The sequence below is a fragment of the Microplitis demolitor genome, chromosome 1, assembly GCF_026212275.2.
Source record: "Microplitis demolitor isolate Queensland-Clemson2020A chromosome 1, iyMicDemo2.1a, whole genome shotgun sequence".
Classification (NCBI taxonomy): domain Eukaryota; kingdom Metazoa; phylum Arthropoda; class Insecta; order Hymenoptera; family Braconidae; genus Microplitis; species Microplitis demolitor.
Genome location: NC_068545.1, coordinates 6,882,151 through 6,908,948, shown reverse-complemented (window position 1 = coordinate 6,908,948; position 26,798 = coordinate 6,882,151). Strand labels below are relative to the sequence as shown.

The window sequence follows — 26,798 nt, the reverse complement described above, 5'->3', positions numbered from 1 at the left end:
TTATTTAGGATCTCGGTTCTTTAGGTTAATTGACTCTTACCGAAATATAAACACAATTTTGTTCACTTACCTCTTACACTCAATGAAAAAAAATAAATAAAGAAGTTTAAAAATTTAAAATGAGCAGTTCAAAAAATCGTGATTATAATGATAAATATTGTGATATAAGAAAACGTTATCCCAGTGATACAGATCAACAGTCAAGTTATTCAGAAAAAAAGCGTCATAAAAATAATAAACACGACAATAAACCAGAGAAATTAAAAACTAAAGAAGAATATATTAAAATACCATCAGATAACGAAGATGATAATATTTTTTCATTTATTAAATACAAGCATGAATTAAATAAAGTGTTTGTTGCGCACAATCAATTGGTACAAGACATTGAAGATTTTTGGAGTTTCGTTAAAAAATACGAGGTGATTGAAAACAAATTAGGAAAAAATAACAGCACAGATCTAGTAAATACAGATTTAAATTCACTAGGTGTACCTGCACACTATCATAAAAGTCACTGTATTAACATTAAAATAAATATTAAATTTGATGAATTATTTGCACGAGTACCAATAGTAAAAGAATTAAATAACAATCGTTTACTTAAATTTAAAGATATTATATTACTATATTTAAATTTCAAACAAAAAGAAAAATTTACAAAGTTAAAAAAATTACGAGAAAATCAAGAAAATTTACCAGTAGCTAAATATAAAGATGAAATAATAAATGCTGTCAAAGAAGAAAGAGTTGTCATAATTGCTGGTGATACTGGATGTGGTAAATCAACTCAAGTACCACAATATTTATATTTATCTGGTTTTAATAATATTGCATGTACACAACCACGACGAATCGCATGTATATCACTAGCAAAACGTGTCGCTTTTGAAACATTGACGGAAAATTTAAGTGACGTTGGTTATCAAATACGTTTTGAAAAACAAAAAAATAAAAATACTAAAATTCTATTCATTACTGAAGGTTTATTACTGCGTCAAGTTTCTGAAGAAACTGGATTGACCCAATATGATGTTGTGGTACTTGACGAAGTTCATGAGCGTCATTTACATGGTGATTTTTTATTAGGAATTATGAAATGTTTAATTCATCAACGTACTGATTTAAAATTAGTATTAATGTCAGCAACTATAAATATTGAATTATTTAGTAATTATTTTTCTAAAGAAGATGTTAGAGTTATTCAAGTACCTGGAAGACTTTATTCAATTAAATTATTATACCGACCCATTGGCATTGAGGATATTAAATCTAAACGTGAACGATTTAATCCAAGTCCTTATGTTCAAATAATGCAGATGATTGATGAAAAATATCCAGGTAAGTTTTTATTATTCATGTATTTATTAATAATAATAACAACATCCATAAATTATTGAGAATTATCGTTGTCGTATTTATTGGAACCTGGCATTTGCAACAACTCGAAAAATTCACCACAACAAACCAGATATTGTGCTCTTTGATAAAACCACGTGTGACATTTTCATTGAGTTTGCCGCGCCTGCTAGGTATAACATGACAGTTAAAGAACCCTGGTTAAAAATACTGATTGAAAAGACATGAAAAGACATAAAAAATTTGTTCTAAAGTGATTTAGGAAAAAAAAAACCCAAGAAATTTTCAAATTTATAATCAGATATATGATATTTTCCATAAATAATATAAATGTCAAATCATAATAAATATACAGTATATTTTTCAGTTACATATGTGTTTTGGAGTAGCTACAAGTGTCGCATTATTATCATATATATTCGATATCAAAAAAATTGAAAAATTATACAGAATATGGGTAAGTGTTGTGTTCCTTTTTATAAAGGAAAAGAAACTTTCACTTTTCCCAAAAATGAAAAACGTCGGGCCCTTTGGGAAAAGACTATAAATATTAATTTTCGGTCTTCAAAATCGTCGAAGTCCCTGTATTCGGTAACGTCTGGTCTCCAAAATACTTCATCAGGGTCTTGCGCATGCAATTAGAAAACATCTTTATTTTCATCGCAAAATATCAACCTAAATAACGAATAATTATTTAAATTAATAAAATAAAAGCTTCAATTAATTTTTCTTCATGGCACATAATAATGAGGTTAATCATAATAATTTATAATATACCCACTGTTCTTGCGAAATTTTCTTTTTTCCTATTGTGTGAAGAGACCACGCTTTTTTAGTTTAAAGAATTCGAATTTCATAATTTTTAATTCTTTTCAATCAATATTTTTAAAAAGGGAAGAGCACAAACAACAGATATATAAGAATCTCTTGTTTGAAACTGCATGGAGGAAAATGAAATTTTAATCTACGAACTTTTATTATACTGTCGATGAAACTTAAAACAGGAAGTTGAGTTGTCAAAAAATTATTATGCTGTACTAAAAAAATTATTATATATTAAAACTTACTGATAAATTCTAATAAAAACTATTTGTCTAATATAGGGATTATAGCAACGAAAAACAATTTTTAGAAGCTCACAATAGTGATTATACAGTCGAGTCACGTTATGAACCCGTTTACTGGGAAGTAGGTGAATGCAATTCTAATAATTCCTGTACCCCTATTTCTGATCAGCAGTCAAATGCCGAAACTCACATTTCCCCTACTTTACAAGCGTGTGAGTGTACATGATTATTTTCGTAGTCATAGGGGAAGATGTCTTAAATAGAAATTCAAATCGACAGACTCATAACGCGACTGGATTGTAGTACAGCATAATCATTTTTTGGTGAATCAACTTCTTGTTTCAAGTTTGGTCGACAGCATAATATAAATTCGTACATTTTGTATCTTCATTTTTTTCCGTGTGGCAAACTTTACTCTGGCTACCGTGTCAGGCTTGTCGTTCTCATTGTCAGTATCCTTAGAGGGATGAAAGTCTTTTTTTATCTGCATTAGCTAGATGTTGAATTCTTTGTATAAAAATTAATCTTTATTCTAATATATTTTAATTAAATATTTCTTTTCGTAAAATATTCTGTTCAAAATATAATTTCGAATAACGTTACGTTTAAGTCATAGTATTTATTATTTGTGTTTAGTTCGAAATGTGTATGTTTACTTAAAAAAAAAGAAAGCTAGTATGGATCAAATTTTATGACCTTAGGTACTTGGGTCGATGAAAGATTTAGGCCCATGTTTCAAGTAAACGCAAAGCAATGTGTTTTTTCTTTTATATTGCACTCATATATATTTTGAACTTAGACATCTTTGTTATATGAAAAAAGGAGAGGTTGTTAGACCTCAGTGTTGAATAATATTAAAAGAATAAGGTAGTCTTAAGCAAATATCTTTAGAGAGAAGACATATCCTAGAGCGCGCCTTTTAATAAAGAGAATTTTCATTTTCATTAATAAATACATAAATTCATTTGATTTAGTTCACGATTGTCCTACCTGAATTTCCAACACTAAAAGCCCAACTTGTTTATCGCAAGTTGAGTTTCTGGAATCGCGGATGCAGAAGACTGTTATCCTCGGATCCCTCCATCTACTTGGGCAACGGAACTTAACTATCTTGTTGATAAAACATCGTAGCAGTAACGGATGAACCCCCCCCCCCTTCTTAAGCATTTAAATAATCAAACAAATAATAATAATAAATTATTAACAATTAAAATTAATTTTTTTTTTTAGCTTCTGAAAAAGGAGATTTGTTAATTTTTCTCAGTGGTATGAGTGAAATAACAACAGTCGTTGATGCTGCCAAAGAATACAGTAAAAAAAAAAATAATTGGATTATTTTACCACTACACAGCAGTCTATCACTTGCTGAGCAAGATAAAGTATTTGATTACCCTCCAGAAGGTGTACGTAAATGTATAGTATCAACAAATATTGCCGAGACATCGATCACAATTGACGGTATTAGATTTGTTGCCGACAGTGGTAAAGTTAAAGAAATGAGTTATGATCCAAATTGTAAAATGCAACGACTCAAAGAATTTTGGATAAGTAAAGCAAGTGCTGAACAACGCAAAGGTCGTGCTGGTAGAACTGGTCCAGGTGTTTGTTACAGAATTTATTCCGAAGAAGAATATACGGCATTGGAAAAATATTCAGCACCAGAAATTCAAAGGGTTCCGCTTGATTCTTTATTATTACAAATGATAGCTATGGGTCTACCAGATGCAAGAAAATTTCCATTTATTGAACCTCCACCTTCACAAAGTATTGAAAATTCAATTTTGTCATTAAAAGAACACGGCGCTCTTATGGAGAATGAAAAACTAACTTGTATTGGTAGGACGTTATCTAAACTTCCGGTTGATATTACAATAGGCAAAATGTTAATTATGGGATCAATATTTGATCAAGTTGAACCTGTGTTGTCACTTGCTGCAGCACTAAGTACACAAAATCCATTTACTAATCGCGCTTATAAAGATAATGAATGTGAAACGTCAAGAAAAAAACTTGAATCTGATCATGGCGATCCGATTACGCTACTCAATACATTCCGTGAATGGTTGGAAATAAAACAGGAAAGTAGTCATGAGTCACGAGATAGAAATAATAGTAATAGTAGTCGTAAATGGTGTAAAAGACGAGGCCTTGAAGAGCAAAGATTTTATGAAATGATTAAATTACGTTCTCAATTTAAAGACTTATTGAGTGATTGTAATTTATTAAAGAATATAAATGAATTTAAATCATCAATGTCTAGTACAGAAAGAACAATGCGACATAGAGAAATTAAAATTTTAAAATCATTAAAAAAAACTTATAAAGAAACAGCACCGAGAAAACGTAAACAACTTAAAGTTGATAAATTTGATTTACAATTTGAAGATAATGATGATAATGATAATGATGATAATGGGATCGATATTAAAGATGTTGAATTTCGTATGAAAAATGATTATTCGCAAGTTAAAAATTTATTAAATGCCAGTACGGCTTGTAGTTATAAAGATTTGACGATATTGAAATTAATTTTATGCTGTGGTTTGTATCCACAGTTTGCAATTGCTGATGAATTCAATTATTGTAAGTCAATTAATGAACAACTATTTCATACAAAAGCTAAACCGTTTGTTGCACTTCATCCGATGAGTTTTTTTGGCAATCATCCACAATTATTGCAACTAGAAGAACCAGATATTGTAAATATACCGGGATTCAAATCAAAATTACCATTGAGTTCAAAGCATCAATTACTTACTTATGTATCATTATTAGAAACAACAAAACCTTATCTTGTAAATACACTTAGAATGCCAGCAGCTCAAACTTTATTACTTTTTTCTCAAGAAATAGATACAAATTCAATTTTTTCAATAATTATTTGCGATTGCTGGCTATTACTTGAATTTCCAACTCCAGATAGTGGACAAAATTTGCTGATAAGAGCCACGAAAATTAGACAAAAATGGGATTATCTCTTAGCAAAAAAATTAGAAAAATCATCTGCAGTTACGACTGAAGATAGCGAAGAAATGGAAAATGATACACATAAAATTGAAATTGAATTGTCACGTGAAATAATTGAATTTATGCACACAACTGTTCCGTATACGATTAAAAGATTATTAGTTGCTGATTTGAAGACACTTTATGTTGGTGAAGGTGAGAATGATAAAATAGTCGAGCCTAATCCATTTCAAGATGATTTTCTGTGTGTTTTAAATCCGTCTAAAGGTGGAGTTAAGCTGACAAATAATATTACGTATAATTGTCTAATGGAAAATGAATGGAGTGATAAATTAGCTGTCGAAATGCTGGATATGCCTTGGAAGTGTCCTGATTGTGAGATAGAAATAATTTTATCGAGTATTGAGAAATTACAACACCAAAAATTATGTAAGCAATCAAAGAATAGTGAGAAAATAATCGATAGCAAAACATCGACGGTTGTTAAAAAACACAATAGCAAAGCTTACGACTGTCCTGATTGTAAAAAAATTTTATATCTCACACCTATAGAAATTTTAAAACATAAGAAACAACACAGTAATGTAAATAAATAAGATATATATGTACTTTCATTGCAGGTGTCTAGGGACAAATTATAAATTTTATAGGCTAAAATTTCGTTTAAGGGCATTCTCAGGCATTGTCCACTACTTATTTAAAATATTCAATGACATTCAATTGTAATTATCGTATTAAAATTTTGATTATTAAAAAAAAAGTTAACGCATTAAATGAAAAAAGGGCAACGCAGTAACAATTTCGCAGAGACATAGATTAAAAAAAAAAACTGACAGTTGATATCAATTAGGAGTTAAACGAAATTTAGAAAATAAATTTGAGTAAAATCTTCAACTCAATTTTATAATTTAAATTTTCAAATTTTGCAGGCTAAAATTCATTTAACAAATTTTGTTCAACTCCTAATTGATAACGACTGCAAGTGATTTTTTTTTTAATTCTATATCCCAGTGAAATTGTAACTGTGTTGTCCTTTTTTCAGTTAATGCTTTAATTTTTTGGAAATTAATTATTAAAAGTTTAATACTATTATGACAGTTCAATGTCATTGAATATTTTCAAAAAGTGGGGGGCACTGTCTAAGAATGTCCTTAACTCTCAACTGATATCAACTGTAATTAATTTTTTTTTTTTAAATCAATATCTCAGCGAAATTGCAATTACGTTTTCCTTTTTTCAATTAATGCTGTAATTTTTGTTTTTTATTAAGGGCATTCTCAGTCAGTACCCCCCACTTTTAAAAAATATTAAATGATCTTAAACTGTCATAAGAGTTTTAAAATTTTATCAATTAATTTCAAAATCATCAAAGCATAAATATAAATAAGAGATATAAATTTAAAAAAAAAAATGACTCACAGTAATTTTCCAAATTTCATTTAACTCCTAACTGATATCAACTGTGAATAATTTTTTTTTCAAACCTACGTCTCGGGAAAATTGTAACTGCGTTGCCCTTTTTTCAATTATTGCTTAAACTTGTTCTTAATTAATCATCAAAATTTTAATATGGTCATTACGATTATTGAATATTTTAATAAAGTAAAGGACACTGTCTGAGAATGCCTTTAAAAATAATAAATACTTATATGCCCTTATGGCTCCCAGTATCTGTTTTGGGAAATCATAAGGGTATTCTCACACAGTGTCTTCCACTTTTTAAAAAATTCAGTGACTTAACTGTCACAACCGTATTAAAATATTATTAATTAATTAAAGAGAAGCTACAGCATTATTTGAAAAAAGGATAACGTAGTTACAATTTCATCGAGATATCGATAAAAAAAAAAATTACATATAATTGTTATCCATTAGGATTCAAAGAAAATTCAGTAATTAAATTTTAACGTACAAAATTTTTAAATTTTAATTATAATTAACATGGAGATTTTACTCAAATTTATTTATGACTGTTTAAAGTCATTGAAAATTTTTTATAAGGGGAGGGGGGGGGAGGGTATCGTCTGACAATACCCATGGGGGCATAAGGAAAAATTCAATATAAGTAAAATTGATATTTTTTCATTATTAAATGGAAAATAAATGGATTAAAAAAAAATGTATACTTCCTTTTACTTTTATAGCATCTTTTGTTAGTATACGCTCTTATCACACCTGTAACTTTACATATATTATAATATAATAAATGAATGAATTTGTAAATAAATAATGTAAATTATAATTTATAATAATATATTTATTACAAATATATAAATATATAAATGTTAAGTCCATGGTAAAAAATTTGAATACATAAAAGTTCCTATCGTTGTGTATCCTAAAAAATAAATTAATATAAGTTTATCACGTTTTGAGTATCGTTTTTGTGACATAAAAAAAACTTTCCATCGTGAAAATGCATTTGTTGAATTTTCATAAAAATCTTTATCACTATTTTTAATTCTATGTGACATTAAATTTGCACAAAACCAGTACATCAATGGACTAGCTGATCCTAATAATCTAGTGCTAACTTGTATATGAACAAATAAAATGCAAAATATAGTCAAAAATAATCCATGAATAATAAATGGAAACATTTGTAATGGATAACGTTTTTTTATCGTCACTTTTTCATAATTATCTACATCTAAAAATTTTAATTTATGTAATTGTTTTTTATTTTCACGATAATATTCAATGATGCATCGAATCATGATATAAAAAATAGGCAGCGCTAAACAAAAATTAGGTATCTGTTTTATTTGATAATATTTAAATAAACCAACATTCCAATATTTTTGCTGGACATACGAGTAAGCTATCGGTACTGTTTTACTACACCAAGGTGACTTATTTTTACCTGGCATTATTAAATTATTTATTAAACCATAATTATTAACATGAGCAGGTACTAATTGTGTTGCATTAACTCTTTCAGTGCAAAATAATATGTAATTATATATTTGTAACAACACAAATGGCACTAATGACAACAAAATAGTATTAAATATCCAAAGTAAAGCAGAAAAAAAATTTAGTAATTCAATAAGTAGACCAGACTGCATTGACGGTCTACGATATTCGGATATTATTTTAGGTAAACTTATATTAAATAATTCTTTTATCCAATAATACAATGGATATCCAATATTAATAATTCCATTCGATCTTACAATAACGGAAAGACCGATAGGCAAACAGACAAATCTATTATTATTAATAGAAGCCATCATACTATAAAATGTTAAGTAAGCAAACATTGATTCTGAATATGCAGATGTGAAAAAAATACTCGCTGGATTAATACAATATAATATTGATGCCTTGTACGCTGTCACTTTATTACCAAGTACTTTTTTACTTAAATCATAAAATATTATTGATGATTTAATAAAACAAACTAAATTAATTAATACTGCGGCTATTAATATAACGCTATTATCATTAAATACAAATAATAATTTTTTTAATAGTCTAGCTACGTATCTAACTGATATTGGATATAAAGGAAAAAATGCTAAGGTATTTTCATATGTGTAACCATATCTTGCGATATGGATAAAATATTGGCCATCCCATCTAGTCAAACCGCCAAATAATATTGTTATCAATTTATCACATATTGTTATACTATCATTTGGATTTATTGGACTAGTAAATGCATCTGCGTCATGATCTGGACATAGTAAATTAAATACTAATTGCAATAAAATTAATACTAAACGACTTACTATTGAAAACCATAAAACTTTTTTTCTAGGATCATACATATTATATAGTTATATTTAAATTAATATCTAATCACGTTTAAATTAGTCACGCTTATGTGATATATATTTTTTGAACGTTATTCCGTTAATACTTATCGCATGTTGACAGGAAAGCTGAAATGTCATTTTTAGTTGTAATTTCCTTGCTGCTTCAAGTGCTCGGTTTTATTTATCAGCTTGCAATTTCTAAAATAAATAAAATATTATAATTAGTGATAAAGAAAAATTTTTTATTTTTAAAAATGTTTTTATTAATATTATTTTTAATGGTTTGTGATGGTCAACATGGAGTAGGATTTGGAAGTGCGGTAGTTGTTAAAATAATTTACTTCTAGTTTTGAAATTATTATTATTATTATTAATATTGGGGGAGGGGGGCAAAACGGGATACCCCAAAATTTTATAAAAAAAAATTTGTTTTTTAAACATTCCAAATCACTTTTGTAAATATAATTTTGTTTTTGTAAAAAAGTAGTATGAAATCCATTTGATTTTTTTTATTAGTTTACAAAATAAAAAAACTCCCAGTGTCAAATTACTTCAGACGGATTTCAATAATCAACTAAAATATTTATAATTTTTAAGATTTTGAAGTTTAAATAACTTTTAATAATTTTTTAATCTATTATTTTAAGCAATATATAATTGCTTTTTTTTTTAAATATCTTCTTTGGCATTGATAATTAAAATTAACTTAAATTTTTCAGTTTAAAGTTAATAATAAAGGGTGATTAAGAAATAAAAAATTAACAATTTAAAGTAGGTGACTAAAATTTTTTAAAAATCAAATGTGACCGTCAAAAAATATTAATGATTTTTATTTTATAATAACTAGTAAAAATTTTTACTTTCTTTGTATTTAATAATTATGTGAAATGTAATTTTTCATTATGTAAATTATTTACTAGAAAATTTAATTTAATCAAATTTATATAATATCTAGAATTTTTTTTTTAACGGCAGCTGAAAATCTCTCTATATAGGTGCTATGAATATTATAACTAAAAAAAAAAAAATGTACCGTATTTGAGTCCTTGAAAACTGAATAATTTCTTAAGTACTCCGTATTCCTTCCCTCCTTTTAATTATTATTATTATTATTAATTAAGGACATAAGTGGACATGAAACATCGGTTACAACACCACGTGAAGAAATTGATAGATCAAAATATGTGAAACAACTTATTGGCAGTGAAAATTCAGACCGTCCGGTTGAATACCCAGGTTATGATGGATGGTATAATAATATTGGTAAGCCAGAACTAGGGGCTATTGATACTCCTTTATTACGAAGATGGCCAGCGGATTATGAAGATGGAGTTTACAAACCATCGGGATCTAATCGTCCTGAACCTTTGGTGTTAAGTGAAAGTTTATTGAAAGGAAACATTGGATCAAAATCACGTACAGGAAAAAATGCACTTCTGGTTTTTTTTGGTATTATTAATTTTCAAGTAATGATAAAAAGCACGATTCCATAATACGCAGAATTGAAAGATAGATTCCTTATTTTATTATAAAAAATAATATTCTGAATTTGTTTAATTTTAAAAATTGTTATTTGGGCGTCATTTCGATTCCACATAAATCGGAGTGGTATTTCCATAGTTTCATTAAGAATAAAAAAAAATATTAAAAAAGTCGAATTAGAATAAATTAAAATTATTCTTTGAATTAAAACAAATTTTTTTGATCAAATTGATATTTATTTATTGAAAGTACATTGGAATATATTCAAGTAGGAATGACAATTTTATCATGACATGTCATTCGAAAATGATTAGAAGACAAAACCGTGCAAATTTTTTTTTTTTATGTTTTCATTTTATGAAATTTTAAAGATTATTAAAAAGTTTAAAAAAATAAGTGAAAAAAAAAAAAACAGTAAAATAAGGGAAATCGAACTATTTTGAGTTTATAAGTTTTTAGAGCTAATTTAATAGAAGGTTTTTTATAAAAATCGAAAAAAAAAATTGAAGGCTCACTTTCATGCATTTCAATAAGCATATTTCTATAAGAAATCTACCTAACAATTATATCTAATTAAAATAGTAATTATCAATAAATTTATGCTTGGAATATTTTTTTTTTTTTTTTTTTTTTTTTATATAAAATAGGACAACACGTTGTTGAAGAAATTTTAGATGCTCAAAGACCTGCATGTCCACCAGAATATTTTAATATAAAGGTTCCTGAAGGACATCGTTATAGAAAAAAACCAGGGCATACAGAAATGCCGGTGCTAAGAACAAGATATGATGAACGTACTGGTCATTCACCAAACAATCCACGTCAACAAGTAATTTAAATTTTATTAAAAATTTTTCAAATTACTATAAATATGTGGAAACTGGATAGTGATAGAAAACTGGCAATTAACTATTGTGCCTTAAATTAATTGTTATAAAATTTAATTTAAAGCTAAATGAAATTACTCCTTTTTTGGACGGTGGTTTAATTTATGGTACGACAAAAGCATGGTCTGATCATTTGAGAATAAATTCAAATGGAAAAATAGATCCAGATGGTTTACTAGCTCATTCTCATGGAGGAAAATTTCCCGAATATAATACAATTAGATTACCGATGGCTAATTCTCCTCCACCAATTCGTCATGGCGTGTATATTGATCGTCATTATACAGAAGAAGTCGAAAGATTTTTTAGTAAATATAATTAAATAAATTTATGTACAATCAATAAGTGATATTAATTTAACTTTTAGTATTTATTTACTTCGTTATATCTATTTAGTTTGATAAGTATTAATGTAAATGATTTTTAAAGAATTAGGAAATCCTCGTGGAAATGAAAACCCATTTTTATTAACATTTGGAATAATCTGGTTCCGATGGCATAATGCAATAGCAAAAGAGCTGAAAAATAAAAATACCAATTGGTCGGGAGAAAAAATTTATAATGAAGCACGCAAATGGGTTATTGCATCACAGCAAAAAATAGTAGTTTATGAATGGTTGCCACAATGGTTGGGTATGGATCTTCCGAATTATAAAGGTATTCATCATGATGCATAGTTTGAGGACATTCTGGTTTTTATTTATGCTTGATTTTTAGAAAAAAAATTTATATTACGAAGATGAATTAAAATATGATACTGAAGTTAGCCGAGGTCTAATAATTTTTTAATTTTTTCTAAAACGATAAATTATAAAGAAAGTCTGAAAAACAGTTAAATCGTTTATTTGAGAAACCCCATAAGTCATGTTTTTTCGAAATTGGGTTTTTTTGCATTTTTGGGTTCTTTGGATGTCTCCCCATAGAAATTAATCAAAATATCCATCAAATCAATGTTTAAAAAACAATTAACGGGCTGACAGAAATTCATTTTATTGAGAAACCCCATAAGCCAATGACTTATAGGGTTTTTCAAAAAAACTTATGCAGTTTTAGTTTTATAAAAATAATTTTTTATTTTTTTAAGGAAAAAATTAAAAAAACGATGATTTTATATCTTTTTCTTCCGTTTGGTTGAGAAACCCCATAAGTCAATCAATTTAAATAATTTTTAAGTAGTTTTAACTAAAAAATTGAATTTTTCTTGTTTGAATATTTTTCAGAGACGCTAACAATATTCTCTTCAATTATTTATTTATCATTTCAATGGCAAGTTTTTCCCGAAAATTTTTTTTGTTTTCTTGTCTTATGGGGTTTCTCAAATAAACGATTCAGTTGACCCTGTGGACAAACTTCAAAACTTCCCGCTATTTTCGAGCTCAGATAGCTCGAAAACGTTATTATTTTTAAACTTTTGAGCTCTTCGAGGTCAAAAAACGATTGAACCAAAAAAACATACCTTTTGCTCAAATAAGTAATTTTTGTTCGACGATATCTTTGGAAAAAATTGACCGATTCTTATGTACTTAGCAATCGAAAAAGCTCGCTGGGATTTAGATTTGATGGGTATGACGCTTTTTAGATCCAAGACAATAATCCCCGACAATTCATCCCGGACAACTTATCCCCGACAACTCATCACTTAATTCTAATATTCTTAATAGAAATCTAGAAAATTTTCGATAAAATCAAAAAAAAAACGAAAGGAGAAAAAAATCCCTTTGCTTTTTTCTGTGAAAAGAGTATCTCAATAAAGGGGTTCAGGGATCTAGTGCAATTTTTGACATTTTTTTATGTGTGGCTATTCTTTTAATTGCACATACACAAAATTCTTGAAAAGAAGGCGCTATTTTTCACTCTAAAGTAAAAATTATAATTGTTACTAACTTCAGGATCATTTAAAAATGTTTCGGCATCACTATGGAATATTCCCTTGGTAATCAATATTTATAGTAATTATATTATTAATAGGCTATGATCCAAGTGTTGATCCTCAAATAGATCAGTTTTTTCAATCAGCCGCTTTTCGTTTTGGACATACTCTAGTACCGGCAGGAGTTTACTTACGCGATTATGGAGAATCTGGATGTGGATTAGATAGTCGTATTATTCGTACTTGTAACAATTATTGGATGTCCGAAGTAAACATAAATAATAATATAATTTAGTAATAATTATATTAAGGTGTTATTAATTATTAAATTTAATGTTATTTTAGAACGCGGTTTTTCATAATTTTAGCAGAATACAAGGGCTAGTTGAAATAGAAAAATTACTTATGGGAATGGCTGTGCAATTAGCCGAAGAAGAAGATCATAAAATTGTTGAAGATCTTAGAGGAAATGTCTTCGGGCCATTGGAATTTTCACGACGTGATTTAATGGCATTAAATATTCAACGAGCTCGTGATCATGGATTACCTGATTATAATACTGCTAGAAAAGCTTATAATTTACCGAAAGTTGATAACGTTGATCATTTTAAAAATGTTAATTCAGAGGTAAAATAAAATTATTTTTAACTAGTAATTATTGAGTAACACTAAATTACATTTATACTTTTTTTTGTTAGACAAAAGTAAAGTTTTTGAGATTGTATAATCATTCCTTTGACGATATTGACATTTGGATTGGAGGAATTTTTGAAACTGAAGACGGCCCGGGTGAATTATTTCGAACGATAATTGCAGATCAATTTGAAAGAATCCGAAATGGCGATCGATTTTGGTTTGAAAATGAAAATAATGGGTATAATATATCAAATTTTTTCCCATTTCTCTCTTTGATGTTACGTAATTTAAAAAAATAATAATTTTAGATTATTTACAAAAGAAGAAATTAACAGAGTAAAGAATTTGAACTTTTATCAAATTCTACTCAGTGTTACTACTGTAGGAGAAAAAGATTTACCGATTAATGTATTCAAAGTTCCAGTATCAGGTAATAGATTATCAAATTTTATAAAATACTTTGTAATAACTAAAACAATTTTTTTATTATATATAGAAGATGACATAAATATAAATTGCACTCATCGAAATACTGTTATTAATGGAACATGCCATTCTTTTAATGGAAATCCAATACCTTGTTTTCACGCATTACCAATTACATTTGATAAAGTTGATAATTGTTCTGATCCAGGAACATATGATTATTTTAGTAATAGCGAAACATCATTTGTATCAACATTTTTAGGTGTACTTTTAACTTTTGGAGGTTAATATTTTAGATACTCTATCTTAGGATTTGAATCATTAACCCTTCATTGGTCGCGCTTTACTGCCCGCTTTCTTTGATCGTGTCGTAGAGAATTGTTTTAGTGTTAATTTTCTTACAGCATTGTCAATTCTGTTTACAATATATGACATCCATATGTTTTATTTATTTCGGTTCCGTATATTTGGCAACTCTTTTAACATATGCTAAATAGATCAAAAGAGGAATAGCTAACTTGTTGAAAGTTAAAAAAAAATTATTTTATGTAACTTATGCTGAAGAATATGTCGCTAACTGTCTAAAGCCAGCCTCATAAATACAATCCTTTCTGATTGGTCAAACAAGTGGTTTAATATATATTAAAACACTCATTTCAAGCCATTGAATTTTGAGTGAAATTGGCGGAGGAAGATACTATTTTTTTATATTACAGAATAAAGAAAAAAAAACGGGGAATCGCTCATAGCGCGACCAATTAAAGGTTACAATTTTATTTCATAAAATTTAATTATAATTTGAATTGACAGGTTTTTGTGGATTCTTGTATTGGAAACTACATAAATTACCAAATAAATTATCAAACAGACATTTGGATAATACAAAATCGTGGTCAGACATTGGAGTTCCAGGAAATATTTATACGGGTAATTAAATAAGAAAATTGTTGAACAAAATTTTAATATTAACGTAATTTAATTTTAGCAAATGAATGGACGGGAAATACTGTACAAAGTCGGCCAGTAATTATAACTTTGGATAAAAATGCTCGTCAAATTCAAATTAAAAATCAATTGGGATATTTATCAAGAGTTGTAGATCTACACGTTAAAAAAATTATGGTATTTAGTTAATTTAATTGATGATATAATTAATTTCAGAAATTATGTACCTGAAGATCGAAAAGTTTTTCGCGCAACGAAAAAAAAAAAATCGGAAAGTAAAATTTCGCTGGATGACTAGATTCTGAAATATTTCGCATATAGATTCTGGTATATCAGCCGGAAATTTTACCCCCCCCCCCCAACTTTCGGAACTACCCCTTAAGCAGTTGAATTACATACATTTTATTCAATTTCGTTGCGCGAAAAACGTTCCGATCTTCAGGTACATAATAAATTAATTGATGTTAAATATTATCATAGATGTTTGTTGGACATCACAGTCAGTATGTAATGATTCGAGTCGATCACAATTACGATTTAGTTCTTAAATTTGACTCATTATTTTTGAGAAGTTGTTTTGTAAAATCATTTGATTCGTTTTTAATGGACTTAAATATTGAACGAGAAATAGTATCACGCATTACAGCAAAAGCTGTTTTAAACCAAGCAGTTACTATGAAAGAACGACAAAAAAGAGTTGAACAATTTTTCCGAGTTGTATTTTCTCAAGCATTTAATATTGCACATTCAGAAGATGAGCTTATTAAAATTGATTCTAAAGTTGCGAAGGAAGTTATTTATACAGAATTAACTTTATTAGAATTTGCAGAAGCTTTAAGTATGCGAGCAGACTCGGAATTTGTTAAAAAGGTTTTATTAATAAATTTATTTATAATTACTGCTAATTTCAGGATAGCGAAATATTTTTTTTGTATAAAGTTTAACAAATGAGTTTCTTTATTGCAACAAAAAAAATATTGTTAGAGTTATGAACCATCTCATGGTTAAGAAAAGTACTTTTTAGCAACGTTTCTCTAAATTTTTACACAGTTAGAAATTTTGTGTATTTGTGTTAAAAAATTATTTGGTTAAATTTTGTGTTGATTTTTAATACAGAAATCTGTCAATTCAACACAAACCGTTTGGGTTATTTTACTTGAACATATTTTTTATGATAGATGATTAGAAAATCTAGAATGTAACACATTTCTTGTGTTATTCGAAAATTGACACAAAATTTGTATCGTTTGACTAAACGTTCCCGCGCAATTCTTCATTACTATAACCAAGCAAAGCTTTGTAACAGCATTGTCTGCAGAGAAATTTAGATTATAATTTATTTACAATTAAATATATATATTTTACGATTGAATTTAGATAACTATCATATCTTTTTGAACCGGTTCAATTGCTCGCTAAATTGACATAAATTCTACTAAGGGTAGATCAGTATACTTGAGATGGTTAGGTTATGTGCTTATGTTTATTAATTGATTTTAACACGAAAAATGTGTTAAATTTACCCAAATGTTCTGTTAAATGTACACAAATTTTCTGTCAAAAGATCAGATTTTATGAGTTCAATTTTATTTAAGATAAAATTTGTGTTAAAGATCAACACAAACGCAATGTGTTAAATTAGTACAAAAATTTGTGTAGACCGCTTACAATACACGATTTGTGTTGAATTTAACACAAAATTTCTAACTGTGTAAAGCAAAAATAACTCGCCTCGATGATTTTGCTCGTTTAAAGAACGTTAGAAAGAAAAAAAAATAGAAAAGACATTGAAACCAATTATGAACATTCTCTGACTCTTTGTAAGAACTTTTCGATAATGAGTTCTAAAAATCGAAAATTATTTCTACTTTTTAATTTTTTTTAAGTTTCAAAAATGATTAACTTAAAATTCAGAATTCTCTAAAATTTGGAAGTTTACTGTCATAAACTTTTTTGGAACATTATTAGAGCTAACTTTTTTTACATGTAATTAGTTTGTGTAACGAACAGTTTGCTGTCGTTATAAAAACGTAATAGACAAAACAAATGTATCGTTATCTGTACATATTATGAAGAAATTTATTATCGCAAATAACCTTATTTTACACTGAGATAAATTTTGATTGAAGAATTTGTTAATATTTTTAAAAAATATTTTATTTTGTAGTTTTTTTTCTCAGTGTATAGTAACAAGAGTATATTACTCATCTAGGAAGGAAAGTAGGACATTCTAAGCCGCGTGTATAATTGCCTATCCAAGCCGGAGGCGACGGTGGCTTACACGCAGATTAGGATGTCCTACCTGTCTTCGTGGTGTGTATACAATTTTTCATCAGACCTACACCTGAAATTTTAAATTTTTGTTTCTGTTTATGGGAAGAATAGCGTATGTAATTACTTAAAGTATTATGTTATTTTTTAGATTTTCAATTTAGTAGACATGGATAAAAATGGTTTTATATCATTTCGTGAATTTATTGATATGTTGGTATTATTTTTAAAAGGCTCAGCAGATGAAAAATTAAAATTAATGTTTGATATGTACGATATAAATAGAACAGGATTATTAAGAAGAGAAGATTTTTCGAATATGTTAAGATCATTTATGGAAACAGTTAATGCTGACATTTCAGATGATGAATTAGAATCAATTGTCCATTCAATGATGGATCGAGCTCAAATAGCAACTAAAGAATCTATTGATTTAGAAGATTTTAAAAATATTCTTGGTGAATTTAACGATAAATTTAGTTACGCAGAGTTAGAATTTAATGTCAATTCTAATGGTACCAATAAAAAATTACACGCCGGTAAATCAACTGTACGATCAAAATTTATCGGAGAAGTAAAAGAAACGATTGAAAGTTTATATGCTGATCCAAATGATCTTAAATCAAGAGTTGAAGGACATGTCACATCTAATTTAAAAAACAATGCCGCGAATAATATTGATAATAATGAGCAAATAATTCAACCTAATCATGAATACGATGATTGGGATCGATATTGGAATCCAATAACAAAGTTTATAGCCAATAAACAGTTACAAATATTTTGGTTATTTTTATACACGATCATTCTTTTAGGCATTTTTGCTGAACGAGTTTATTGTAAGTTATTATTATTTCAAATTATCTGGTTCAAAATTAAATATTTTGCGCATGCAAACATAAAATTTCAATAGATAAATTAACATTTCGTCCGTCGCGCTGTGAGGGAATCCCCGCCTTTTTTTTAATGATAATTACAAAAAAAATTAATCATTGCTTTCTTAAACCAATTCAACAATTCGCGTATTAATGTTTTACTAATCGATATGAAAACTCTATAATTTTGTTGCTTGATTTTTTTTTTCTAAACTTATGTTAATGAGAGTAAATCGTGAAATCGCGGCGATTCCGTCACTGTGCTACTAACGATGTTCGGCAAAGGATACGCGACGAAAAAAAGGTCAATTAACAAAATTATATATTGTAGATTATTCTACTTTACGGGAACATAAAGGATTAAGACAGATAACCGGAAGTGGTGTATCAATAACTAGAGGCGCTGCTTCAGCGATGATGTTCACATATTCTTCGATGTTATTATTAATGTGCCAAAATACGATAACGATTCTCCGAGATACTGTTTTACAATTTTATATTCCTTTTGATTCTGCTATTGAGATGCATAAATATATTGCTTACTGGGCTTTAATATTTACTGGTAAATTCAAAGGTTCAATGTTGTAATCTATTAATTCATTTTTTAATAAAAAATTTCTTATTTTTTTTTTTTTTAGTTATTCATATTGTGGGACATGGATTTAATTTTTATCATATTGCAACACAAACGTCAGATGATTTGACTTGTCTATTTAGAAATAATTTTCATGCGTTGGTATTTTCTTTTATTATTAATAGAGTGGTGGTACCGTTTTTGGCTTTAGGGCCAGTTTTGGACACTTGAAAAATTAAAATAAAATAATTTTTAAAAAACGCAATGATACAACTAATCATTAAAATATGTTCAAAGATACTTTTTCCCACTACTAAAATGGAAATTTTATTTTATGCTTTTTCATTAATTTAAATAAAGTATTAAATGTCCAAAAATGGATCAATTGCCACAAATGGTACTTCTACCCGACTGATTGAGATTAATAAATAAATTTTAGGGATATGCAAATAGCGTTTGACTCAAATATTACTGTTCGATTTAAACTTTAAATAAAATTATGCGTAGATTGTCGGATTATTCAATCCGGATTCAAATTTTCTACGGAAATTCAGACGCTATCGTCCATCTTACGGCTTTAAATAAATTATATTATTATTGATTGAAATTTTTTACTATGTAAAATTAGTATTATCGACAAGTTTTCGAAACGTATTTACCTATTTATCTGGCTGAAAGAATCCGAAAGTGTTCCGAGTGTCTGAATTTGGGTTTAATTCCATCAGAATACTAAGAGTTTCCACAGGCTTTCCATAGACTTCTTGAAACTGGTCATTCGTCAGCTTTCAGTCAGTAATCTATCGGTTATCTGTCAGTCATCTCGATTGAAAGTCTATGGAAATTCAGTATTCTGATGTACTAAGACCCAAATTCAGATACTTTCGAATTATTCAATTTGAATTCAAATCTTCAGTTCGAATCTCGAATTATTAACTTTCAACAGTCACACTTCCGGTACGAATCAAAGTAGTCATAAATGGTACCTAGGATCCCAGCGTCTTCGATCTGTTTTAGAAATCAGCGTAATATTGATTTTGATCATAAATTTTTATTTTAATTGCAAAAAAATACGGAAAAAATGATATTTTGCATTAAAATAAAAATTACTTTTTAATTTATAAAATTGTCCATAAAATCGCATGGCAAATTATTGAAGATTAAATGCACTTCGACGTGAAACCGATGAGAAAATAAAAATTTCCAAAAAATATGAATATTTTAGTAAATAAAGTGCAAAATTTCCATCGGAAATTAAAAAGTCACCAACAAAAAAAGATGATTAGTTTTTTGGAAATATCTCTATGAATATTGAGTTATCTAAAAATTTCAAGAGACCTTTTTTGTAGCGCTTTAAATTCTCTAGATAAAAAGGCATCTTGTTTTGTTTTTGAAAATTGAATACCCGAGTTAAAAACCAAATTCGGATTCAAGTCTCAAAGTTCTCAATGAGGTTTTTAAAGGATCAATTTAGAATTCAAAAATTGGCAACAGTATAGAAAGTTATTCTAGTTTAGTCCTCAAAGTAGTAGATACGACCAATTTTACCACTTTGAAGACTAAACTGGATAATAACATAATCTGGATTAGAGCCTCAAAATACTCAAAACATACAGAAATAATTTTATCCACGTTTGAACCTCAAGTCTTATTCAACGTGTTTTCTCCCCTTCCTTTCTATATAAAATTTTTAAAAGTCCGAAATATAACTTTTCATTCGTTAAGGATTTTGAGGTCTATATAATTTATTTTGAGGTAATTATAATTTAAAATCGATAAATTATTCACATTTAGACCTCATAGTTCTCATTGAGGATTTTTAGTACTAAAGTAGAGTTATTTTCTGGACGGCAAATAAAGCATTAAAGGAATTGGGGCTTTTGAGGACTAAACTAGAGTTTGTTTTTTGACTCAGGATAACTAATCAGATATTTGAAGTTAAAAATTCAAAGAATCAAATATATACATTTGAAGTTTGACATTACCTGAGCCAAACTTACAAATATTTATAATTATTCGATTCGAATTTAAAATCGAATATTAATATTAGATTTGAACGAATAATATATAAATACTAATTATTTGCACATCCCTAATAGATATTGATTCATGTTATAAAAAGTAAACTTATTTTTTGTTTTTTTATTAACTTCGATAATCAATTTTGAATAATAAAAAATTTATATTTATAAAATATTTTTTAGAACTCATGAAATTCCAAAATTTCATTATTGGATATGGAACACAATGACAGGAGTGACATCAATTATACTGACATTTGTTACTGGCATAATATTTATATGCTCGATTCCAATAATAAGACAAAAATTATACAAATGGTTTGCTCTAGGACATACATTATATCCATTATTTTATATACTTATATTTTTACACGGCAGCGGAAGATTAATTCAAGAGCCTATTTTTCATTATTTTTTTTTGGGTCCAGTAATTATTTTTACAATAGATAAAATATTTACGGCAACCCGTAAAACAGTTGAAATACCATTATTGAAAGTAGATTTACTACCATCAGATGTTACATGCATGATATTTCAAAAACCTCAGAATTTTCAATATAAATCTGGACAGTGGGTAAGAATTTCCTGTCCAGCATTAAATGCCAATGAATATCATCCGTTTACTCTTTCATCAGCACCTCATGAGTCGGTTTTATCAGTTCATATTAGGGCAGTTGGTCCATGGACTCATAATATTAGAAATAAATTAGATCCGAACACGAAAGAATTCAACATTTTACCGAAGGTGTGTAAAAATTTTCTAACTTTTAATAATAATGATAATGTGTAAATTATTTATATCAATTACTTACTTATTATTATTTTGATTAGATACATGTAGATGGGCCTTATGGTGAATCACATCAGAATTGGGACAAATATGACATTTCAATATTGGTTGCAGGTGGCATCGGAGTTACTCCATTTGCATCAATTCTGAAAGATATTGTTTACAAATCGAATCAAAAGTTGAATTTAGGATGTAAAAAGGTTTGAATATCATTCTATAGATTTAGTCCACTTTAGTATAAGGTAAAAGGCTAACCACCCGATCAGGGAACTAGTACTCGATCATACCATGTATTCGTACATCTATATTTAGTAAAATTTATGAAAAATACATATAGGGTATAGAGGCACCGTTTTCGGCCACTCTAGGGCCAGGTTGGGCAATTGAAAAATTTAAATAAAATAATGTTTAAAATACGCAACGGCATAATCAATTTTTTAAATGTGTTCAAAGAAACTTACATCACACTAGTACAATAGAAGTTTTTCTTTATACTTTTTCATAAATTAAAATAAAGTATTGGATTTCCAAAAATGGAGCAATTGCCACAAATAGTACTTCTACCCTACAATTACTTGAGTGGCCGGGTACTAGTTCTTTCATTGGGTGTAGGATCTCTTATATTACAATGAGAAATGAATTAATTTTTGAAAGAATAAGTATTCTTGATCTAAGAAATTATTTCATTGCGAGTTTGCAATGCATCACTATCATGAAAATTACTTTTTTTGCCGAAAAAATTTATATTTTTTGTAATGTATATCATGACTAATTTTAAAGTAACAAATTATATTTAAAATAATTTATTAAATAATAATATTAATTAATAGGTTTATTTTATTTGGGTTACTCGAAGTCAAAAACAATTTGAATGGATGGTTGATATTTTACGTGATGTAGAAAAAGCTGATATTAATAATTTTATATCAGCACATCTTTTTATCACACAATTTTATCAAAAGTTCGATCTCAGAACGATTTTACTGGTAAGATTAAAAAAAAAAAGAATTAATTAAATAAATAAATAAATATAAATTATATAAATTAATTATTTCAGTATATTTGTGAACGACATTTTCAAAAAGTTTCCAACAAATCGTTATTCACTGGACTAACAGCAGTAACTCATTTTGGACGTCCTAATTTTGCTCAATTTTTCTTGGCTATTCAACGAATACATAATAACGTTTGTAAAATTAATTACTATAAGTAACCTACACTCACTATATGACTGCCCGAGGATTAATGCCATATGATTTGAATTCCATTGTTTATTAAAATCTACTCTAAAATTTACTCTAGAATTTTTGTTATCATTGACATTTAAAAAGACAAATCTCATCATTAACTCGCAAACTTATTAATGTCGATGATCATATAATCATAGGATTCTTTAAAAAAAATTTACACACGGTCAAACTTTTTTATTAGTTTAACATATTATCTTTTTTCCTCACATAATTTAAATGCAATTCAAATGATATAGAGAAATTGATTTATCTCGACACTTGGCAATAAGAAAGAGTTCAAACTATGAAAAGGTTCAAGTGAAGACACGGTTATACAATAGAAATTATTGTTTATTATACACTGCAAAAAATCATCGGGGTAAATCCAAGCGGTGTAGGTGTTAAAATCGCCAGTGTTAAACTTCAACACCGAAAGCGGTGTGAAAGTAACGCCGCCGCCACACTGAGAGAACGATGCATTTGAGCCAAATAAATTTGTTTCAGGGGAATAAATCCCATATTTGAATGGACCCAATAAGTATTGATTTGAGAAAAAGATATGGTTTATTTGAATGAAATATTGATTTTTTTATAGTTAACAAATCTTTATTTCAAATTTTTTTTCAATCAAGATTTGTTAACTATAAACAAATATATATTTGAAAGAAATGAATAATTTTTTTCAGTCAAATAAACCTATTTATTTGACTCAAATAAATTTTTCTCTCAGTACAGTGTTAATATTCTGTACCGGTGTTAAAAAAAATTCCCCGGTATTAAAATAACGTCGGTGTAGATATTCTTTACCGGTGTTAAAATATTTTACTTTGTGAATATTTTTACTTACTCGATCACTATACTTGTTAATAAATGATATTTTTTATTAATTTTCGTAAAGAACTGACATTTTTTGTGTTTTATAATCTTTAAAGTTAAAACTCCAAGCGGACGCAGCTTACCCCGCTTTTACACCGATTTAACACTGGGCGGAGTTAAAATGAAATTAGTTAAATGAGTCCATTTTTAACACCGCTCTTTTTACAGTGTAGTATTTCTAACAATATTCCATGTTTAACTCAATTTTCGATTTTTTGGCGCTTCACACACTAATGCGTAACAGTGTCCAGATATGGCTGGAAGAAAATTTTCCTTATTCTCTTAATAATATAGATTATTACAAAACATAGTTAATAATTTACTATAGTAATAACATTGACTATTTTTTTTGTTTTAGACTAATAAAATTGGAGTATTTAGCTGCGGTACTCCAACAATGACACGAGCAGTTGACGGTGCATGTCAAAGTCTCAATAGCAGAGAAGACACTGATACATTATTTCAACATTATTATAAAAGTTATTAATTATTTATGTATTTTTTACTATTTGGTAAAAGAAAAATTATGTCAACCCACAATAAAAATAAAAATTATATTTAAAGTAGCAGCAAAAAAAAATTATTTCTTTTAAAAAAACAACTAAAATACTTATCGAAAAAACTTTTAAAAATTGCATATCAGAAACTAAAATACACTTTTATTTATATTATAAAATTTAATTATACTTATAAGTAACTTATTCATTAAAATTATAAAATTGTCTGATTTATGCTACTTTCAAAATCATAAATAATAATTAATATTAATAAAAGTTTAAGAAATTTTAATTTTTCAAATCATGAATTAAAGGTTAATTAAATAACTAAAATTTATTTAATAATTATAGTGACAAAATCTCTTATGCAATAAATTTGATATAAAAAATAATAATGATAATAAATTACCTGATGTGTAAATAAACTGTAATAGTATATTTTTATCACGAATTAAAAATATATATTAATGTGATAGATGAAAGTTTTTTAAATTCGATAGTTTCAACGATTAGATTGTTCCGCAAGCATTTTTCATATTTGATAAATAAAATTTATATGTATACAGTTTAATATAAAAATACAATAAGATTTAAATATTTGAATTATTTAAATATCCAACAATATGTTGAGTATCACAAGAATTGTTAAAAAATATCCTGCAGTTAAAAAACTTCATAGTGGTAATTGTTTGATTTCATTGACAACCTAACCTATCATGTTATCTAATAATAATAATAATAATAATAATAATAATAATAATAATAATAATAATAATAATAATAATATAAATAATAATGATACCGAATTTAAACCGGCGTCTAATGATTTTGGAATTCTTTTCAAAACAATAAATTATAAAAAAAAAATATTTTAAATAATTGCACCGATAGTTTTTTCAATTTTCTATATTTTAATATTTTTAGATTTTTATTTTTGTAATTGATTGGTTGAAAAAAAAATTCAAAATTTTTAGTTGTCTATTAATTTCTAGATTATAAATAATTGCAATAATTATTATTAATATTATTTATTATTATTATTATTATTATTATTATTATTATTATTTATTCTCTAACAACAATAATAATAATAATTTATTATTATTGTTGTTGTTGTTGTTAGAGAATAAATGAATGCATAAAAAAATTTTTTTTTCTCTACTAGATTCTTTGAGATTGTTGGCAACCAAAAATGATGGTGATAAAAAGAATTCACGACTAGAAGAGTTCAGAAAAAAATTACGTGAAACAACACCAATAGGTTAGAAATAAAATAAAATAAAAATAAATGAATAACAATTTTGATATTTTATAGATAAATTGGAAGAGTTTGAAGAAGGAAAACATCCTTATCAAGAAAAAGAACCTTTAAAACCACATCCTAATAATACTAACCCAGAAACTGGAGAAATTGGTGGTCCTCGAGGTCCAGAACCGACTCGTTATGGTGATTGGGAACGTAAAGGCCGAGTTTCTGATTTTTAAAAATATTTTAAAGTTAATTTTTCTTTTTCTTTCTTATCAATTACTACAATTGTATTAGACTGTAATAATAACAACTCAATCTGTAATTGTAGATTAATTAATTAATTATAGAAAATAAATGAGTAATTAGTAATTTCTTGCTTGTCTTTTGTTTTTAGTTTCACGCCAACTTCAGCATTATTATTTTATTATGATGTTTAAAAAGTTTGCGGTTTTTTTATCAATGAAAAATATTAAGAAATTATCAATTGGTAAATTATTTTATGTTTGAACTTGATTTTTAATAAATATATTTATTTTCTATGAAGTAGATTCAAGATTTCGATTGATTGATGCAAAGAATTTCAAATATGGAGAAAAAAAAACTGGAAGGATGAAAGAGTTTCATGAAAAATTAAAAAATGAATTCCCGAGTAAATTAAATTATTTAAATAACTAAGAAATATATAAAAAAAATTTTGAGCTTTTTATTTAATTTTAGATATGAAAAATTATCGAGACCTTTGTTTGCTTGATATCGATCCGAAGAGCGGTGAATTTTACCCAGACAAAGAGAAAGAACCAACAAAATGGGGAGACTGGCAGCATGGTGGACGAGTCAGTGATTTTTAAATTTTATTTAAATGGAAATGAAATTTTTTTCTGTTACGTTCCCGTAATGTTTTATTAATTAAACAAATGTAATTTATTTGATTATTATTTTTAATTTATAGTTTCTGATCCGTTTGAACGAAAATATCGCTAAGCATTACTAGAACGTCGACGCAATCCATCCGTAGGCAG

At 27.2% G+C, this 26,798-nt stretch overlaps 4 protein-coding genes across 8 annotated transcripts; 3 read left to right on the top strand and 1 right to left on the bottom strand.

Moving 5' to 3' along the window:
* The first annotated feature begins 19 nt into the window (after window positions 1-19).
* Window positions 20-7,335, top strand: LOC103568519 (probable ATP-dependent RNA helicase DHX34). The gene is made up of 2 exons (XM_008545419.3): window positions 20-1,341; window positions 3,657-7,335. Exons 1-2 carry the CDS (start codon window positions 120-122, stop codon window positions 5,987-5,989), a joined length of 3,555 nt encoding a protein of 1,184 aa, XP_008543641.1. The 5' UTR covers window positions 20-119; the 3' UTR covers window positions 5,990-7,335.
* Window positions 7,336-7,641: 306 nt separating this feature from the next.
* Window positions 7,642-26,013, bottom strand: LOC103568522 (GPI mannosyltransferase 2). 3 transcript variants are annotated; one of them, XM_053737980.1, is made up of 4 exons: window positions 24,940-25,026; window positions 24,005-24,290; window positions 21,951-22,074; window positions 7,642-9,352 (listed from the first exon to the last, which is right to left on the bottom strand). In XM_053737980.1, the coding sequence occupies exon 4, from the start codon at window positions 9,164-9,166 to the stop codon at window positions 7,679-7,681; it is 1,488 nt and encodes a 495-aa protein (XP_053593955.1). In that variant the 5' UTR covers window positions 9,167-9,352; window positions 21,951-22,074; window positions 24,005-24,290; window positions 24,940-25,026; the 3' UTR covers window positions 7,642-7,678. The 3 variants fall into 3 exon arrangements, with proteins under 3 accessions (XP_053593955.1, XP_014296460.1, XP_053593952.1); XM_014440974.2 differs by lacking the exons at window positions 24,005-24,290; window positions 24,940-25,026 and adding an exon at window positions 25,926-26,013; XM_053737977.1 differs by lacking the exon at window positions 24,005-24,290 and having other exon boundaries at window positions 24,940-25,028.
* LOC103568521 (dual oxidase) lies at window positions 9,361-24,590 on the top strand. Of its 3 annotated transcripts, XM_008545422.3 has the most exons (21): window positions 9,361-9,474; window positions 10,276-10,603; window positions 11,284-11,465; window positions 11,588-11,831; window positions 11,953-12,180; window positions 13,492-13,661; window positions 13,739-14,020; window positions 14,092-14,267; window positions 14,338-14,459; window positions 14,526-14,738; window positions 15,266-15,382; window positions 15,441-15,577; window positions 15,881-16,270; window positions 17,823-18,510; window positions 18,878-19,108; window positions 19,185-19,278; window positions 21,322-21,883; window positions 21,970-22,128; window positions 22,759-22,914; window positions 22,986-23,114; window positions 24,392-24,590. In XM_008545422.3, the coding sequence occupies exons 1-21, from the start codon at window positions 9,409-9,411 to the stop codon at window positions 24,518-24,520; spliced, it is 4,803 nt and encodes a 1,600-aa protein (XP_008543644.1). In that variant the 5' UTR covers window positions 9,361-9,408; the 3' UTR covers window positions 24,521-24,590. The 3 variants fall into 3 exon arrangements, with proteins under 3 accessions (XP_008543644.1, XP_008543645.1, XP_053593945.1); XM_008545423.3 differs by lacking the exons at window positions 22,759-22,914; window positions 22,986-23,114; window positions 24,392-24,590 and having other exon boundaries at window positions 21,322-21,712; window positions 21,774-21,883; window positions 21,970-22,059; XM_053737970.1 differs by lacking the exons at window positions 21,970-22,128; window positions 22,759-22,914; window positions 22,986-23,114; window positions 24,392-24,590 and having other exon boundaries at window positions 19,185-19,282; window positions 21,322-21,409.
* Window positions 25,011-26,172, top strand: LOC103568520 (succinate dehydrogenase assembly factor 4, mitochondrial). The gene is made up of 3 exons (XM_008545421.3): window positions 25,011-25,211; window positions 25,696-25,791; window positions 25,846-26,172. Exons 1-3 carry the CDS (start codon window positions 25,154-25,156, stop codon window positions 26,013-26,015), a joined length of 324 nt encoding a protein of 107 aa, XP_008543643.1. The 5' UTR covers window positions 25,011-25,153; the 3' UTR covers window positions 26,016-26,172.
* The last annotated feature ends 626 nt before the right edge of the window (window positions 26,173-26,798 follow it).

Excerpts from the sequence above, each read along its gene's own strand:
- LOC103568522 (XM_014440974.2), bottom strand. The coding sequence starts at position 9,166 with ATGTATGATCCTAGAAAAAAAGTTTTATGGTTTTCAATAGTAAGTCGT.
- LOC103568519 (XM_008545419.3), top strand. The coding sequence starts at position 120 with ATGAGCAGTTCAAAAAATCGTGATTATAATGATAAATATTGTGATATA. Across the intron at positions 1,342-3,656 it reads GATTGATGAAAAATATCCAG|CTTCTGAAAAAGGAGATTTG; the intron begins GTAAGTTTTTAT and ends TTTTTTTTTTAG.
- LOC103568520 (XM_008545421.3), top strand. The coding sequence starts at position 25,154 with ATGTTGAGTATCACAAGAATTGTTAAAAAATATCCTGCAGTTAAAAAA. Across the intron at positions 25,212-25,695 it reads AGTTAAAAAACTTCATAGTG|ATTCTTTGAGATTGTTGGCA; the intron begins GTAATTGTTTGA and ends TTTCTCTACTAG. Across the intron at positions 25,792-25,845 it reads ACGTGAAACAACACCAATAG|ATAAATTGGAAGAGTTTGAA; the intron begins GTTAGAAATAAA and ends GATATTTTATAG.
- LOC103568521 (XM_008545422.3), top strand. The coding sequence starts at position 9,409 with ATGTTTTTATTAATATTATTTTTAATGGTTTGTGATGGTCAACATGGA. Across the intron at positions 11,832-11,952 it reads AGAAGTCGAAAGATTTTTTA|AATTAGGAAATCCTCGTGGA; the intron begins GTAAATATAATT and ends TGATTTTTAAAG. Across the intron at positions 18,511-18,877 it reads TTTTGCTGAACGAGTTTATT|ATTATTCTACTTTACGGGAA; the intron begins GTAAGTTATTAT and ends TATATATTGTAG.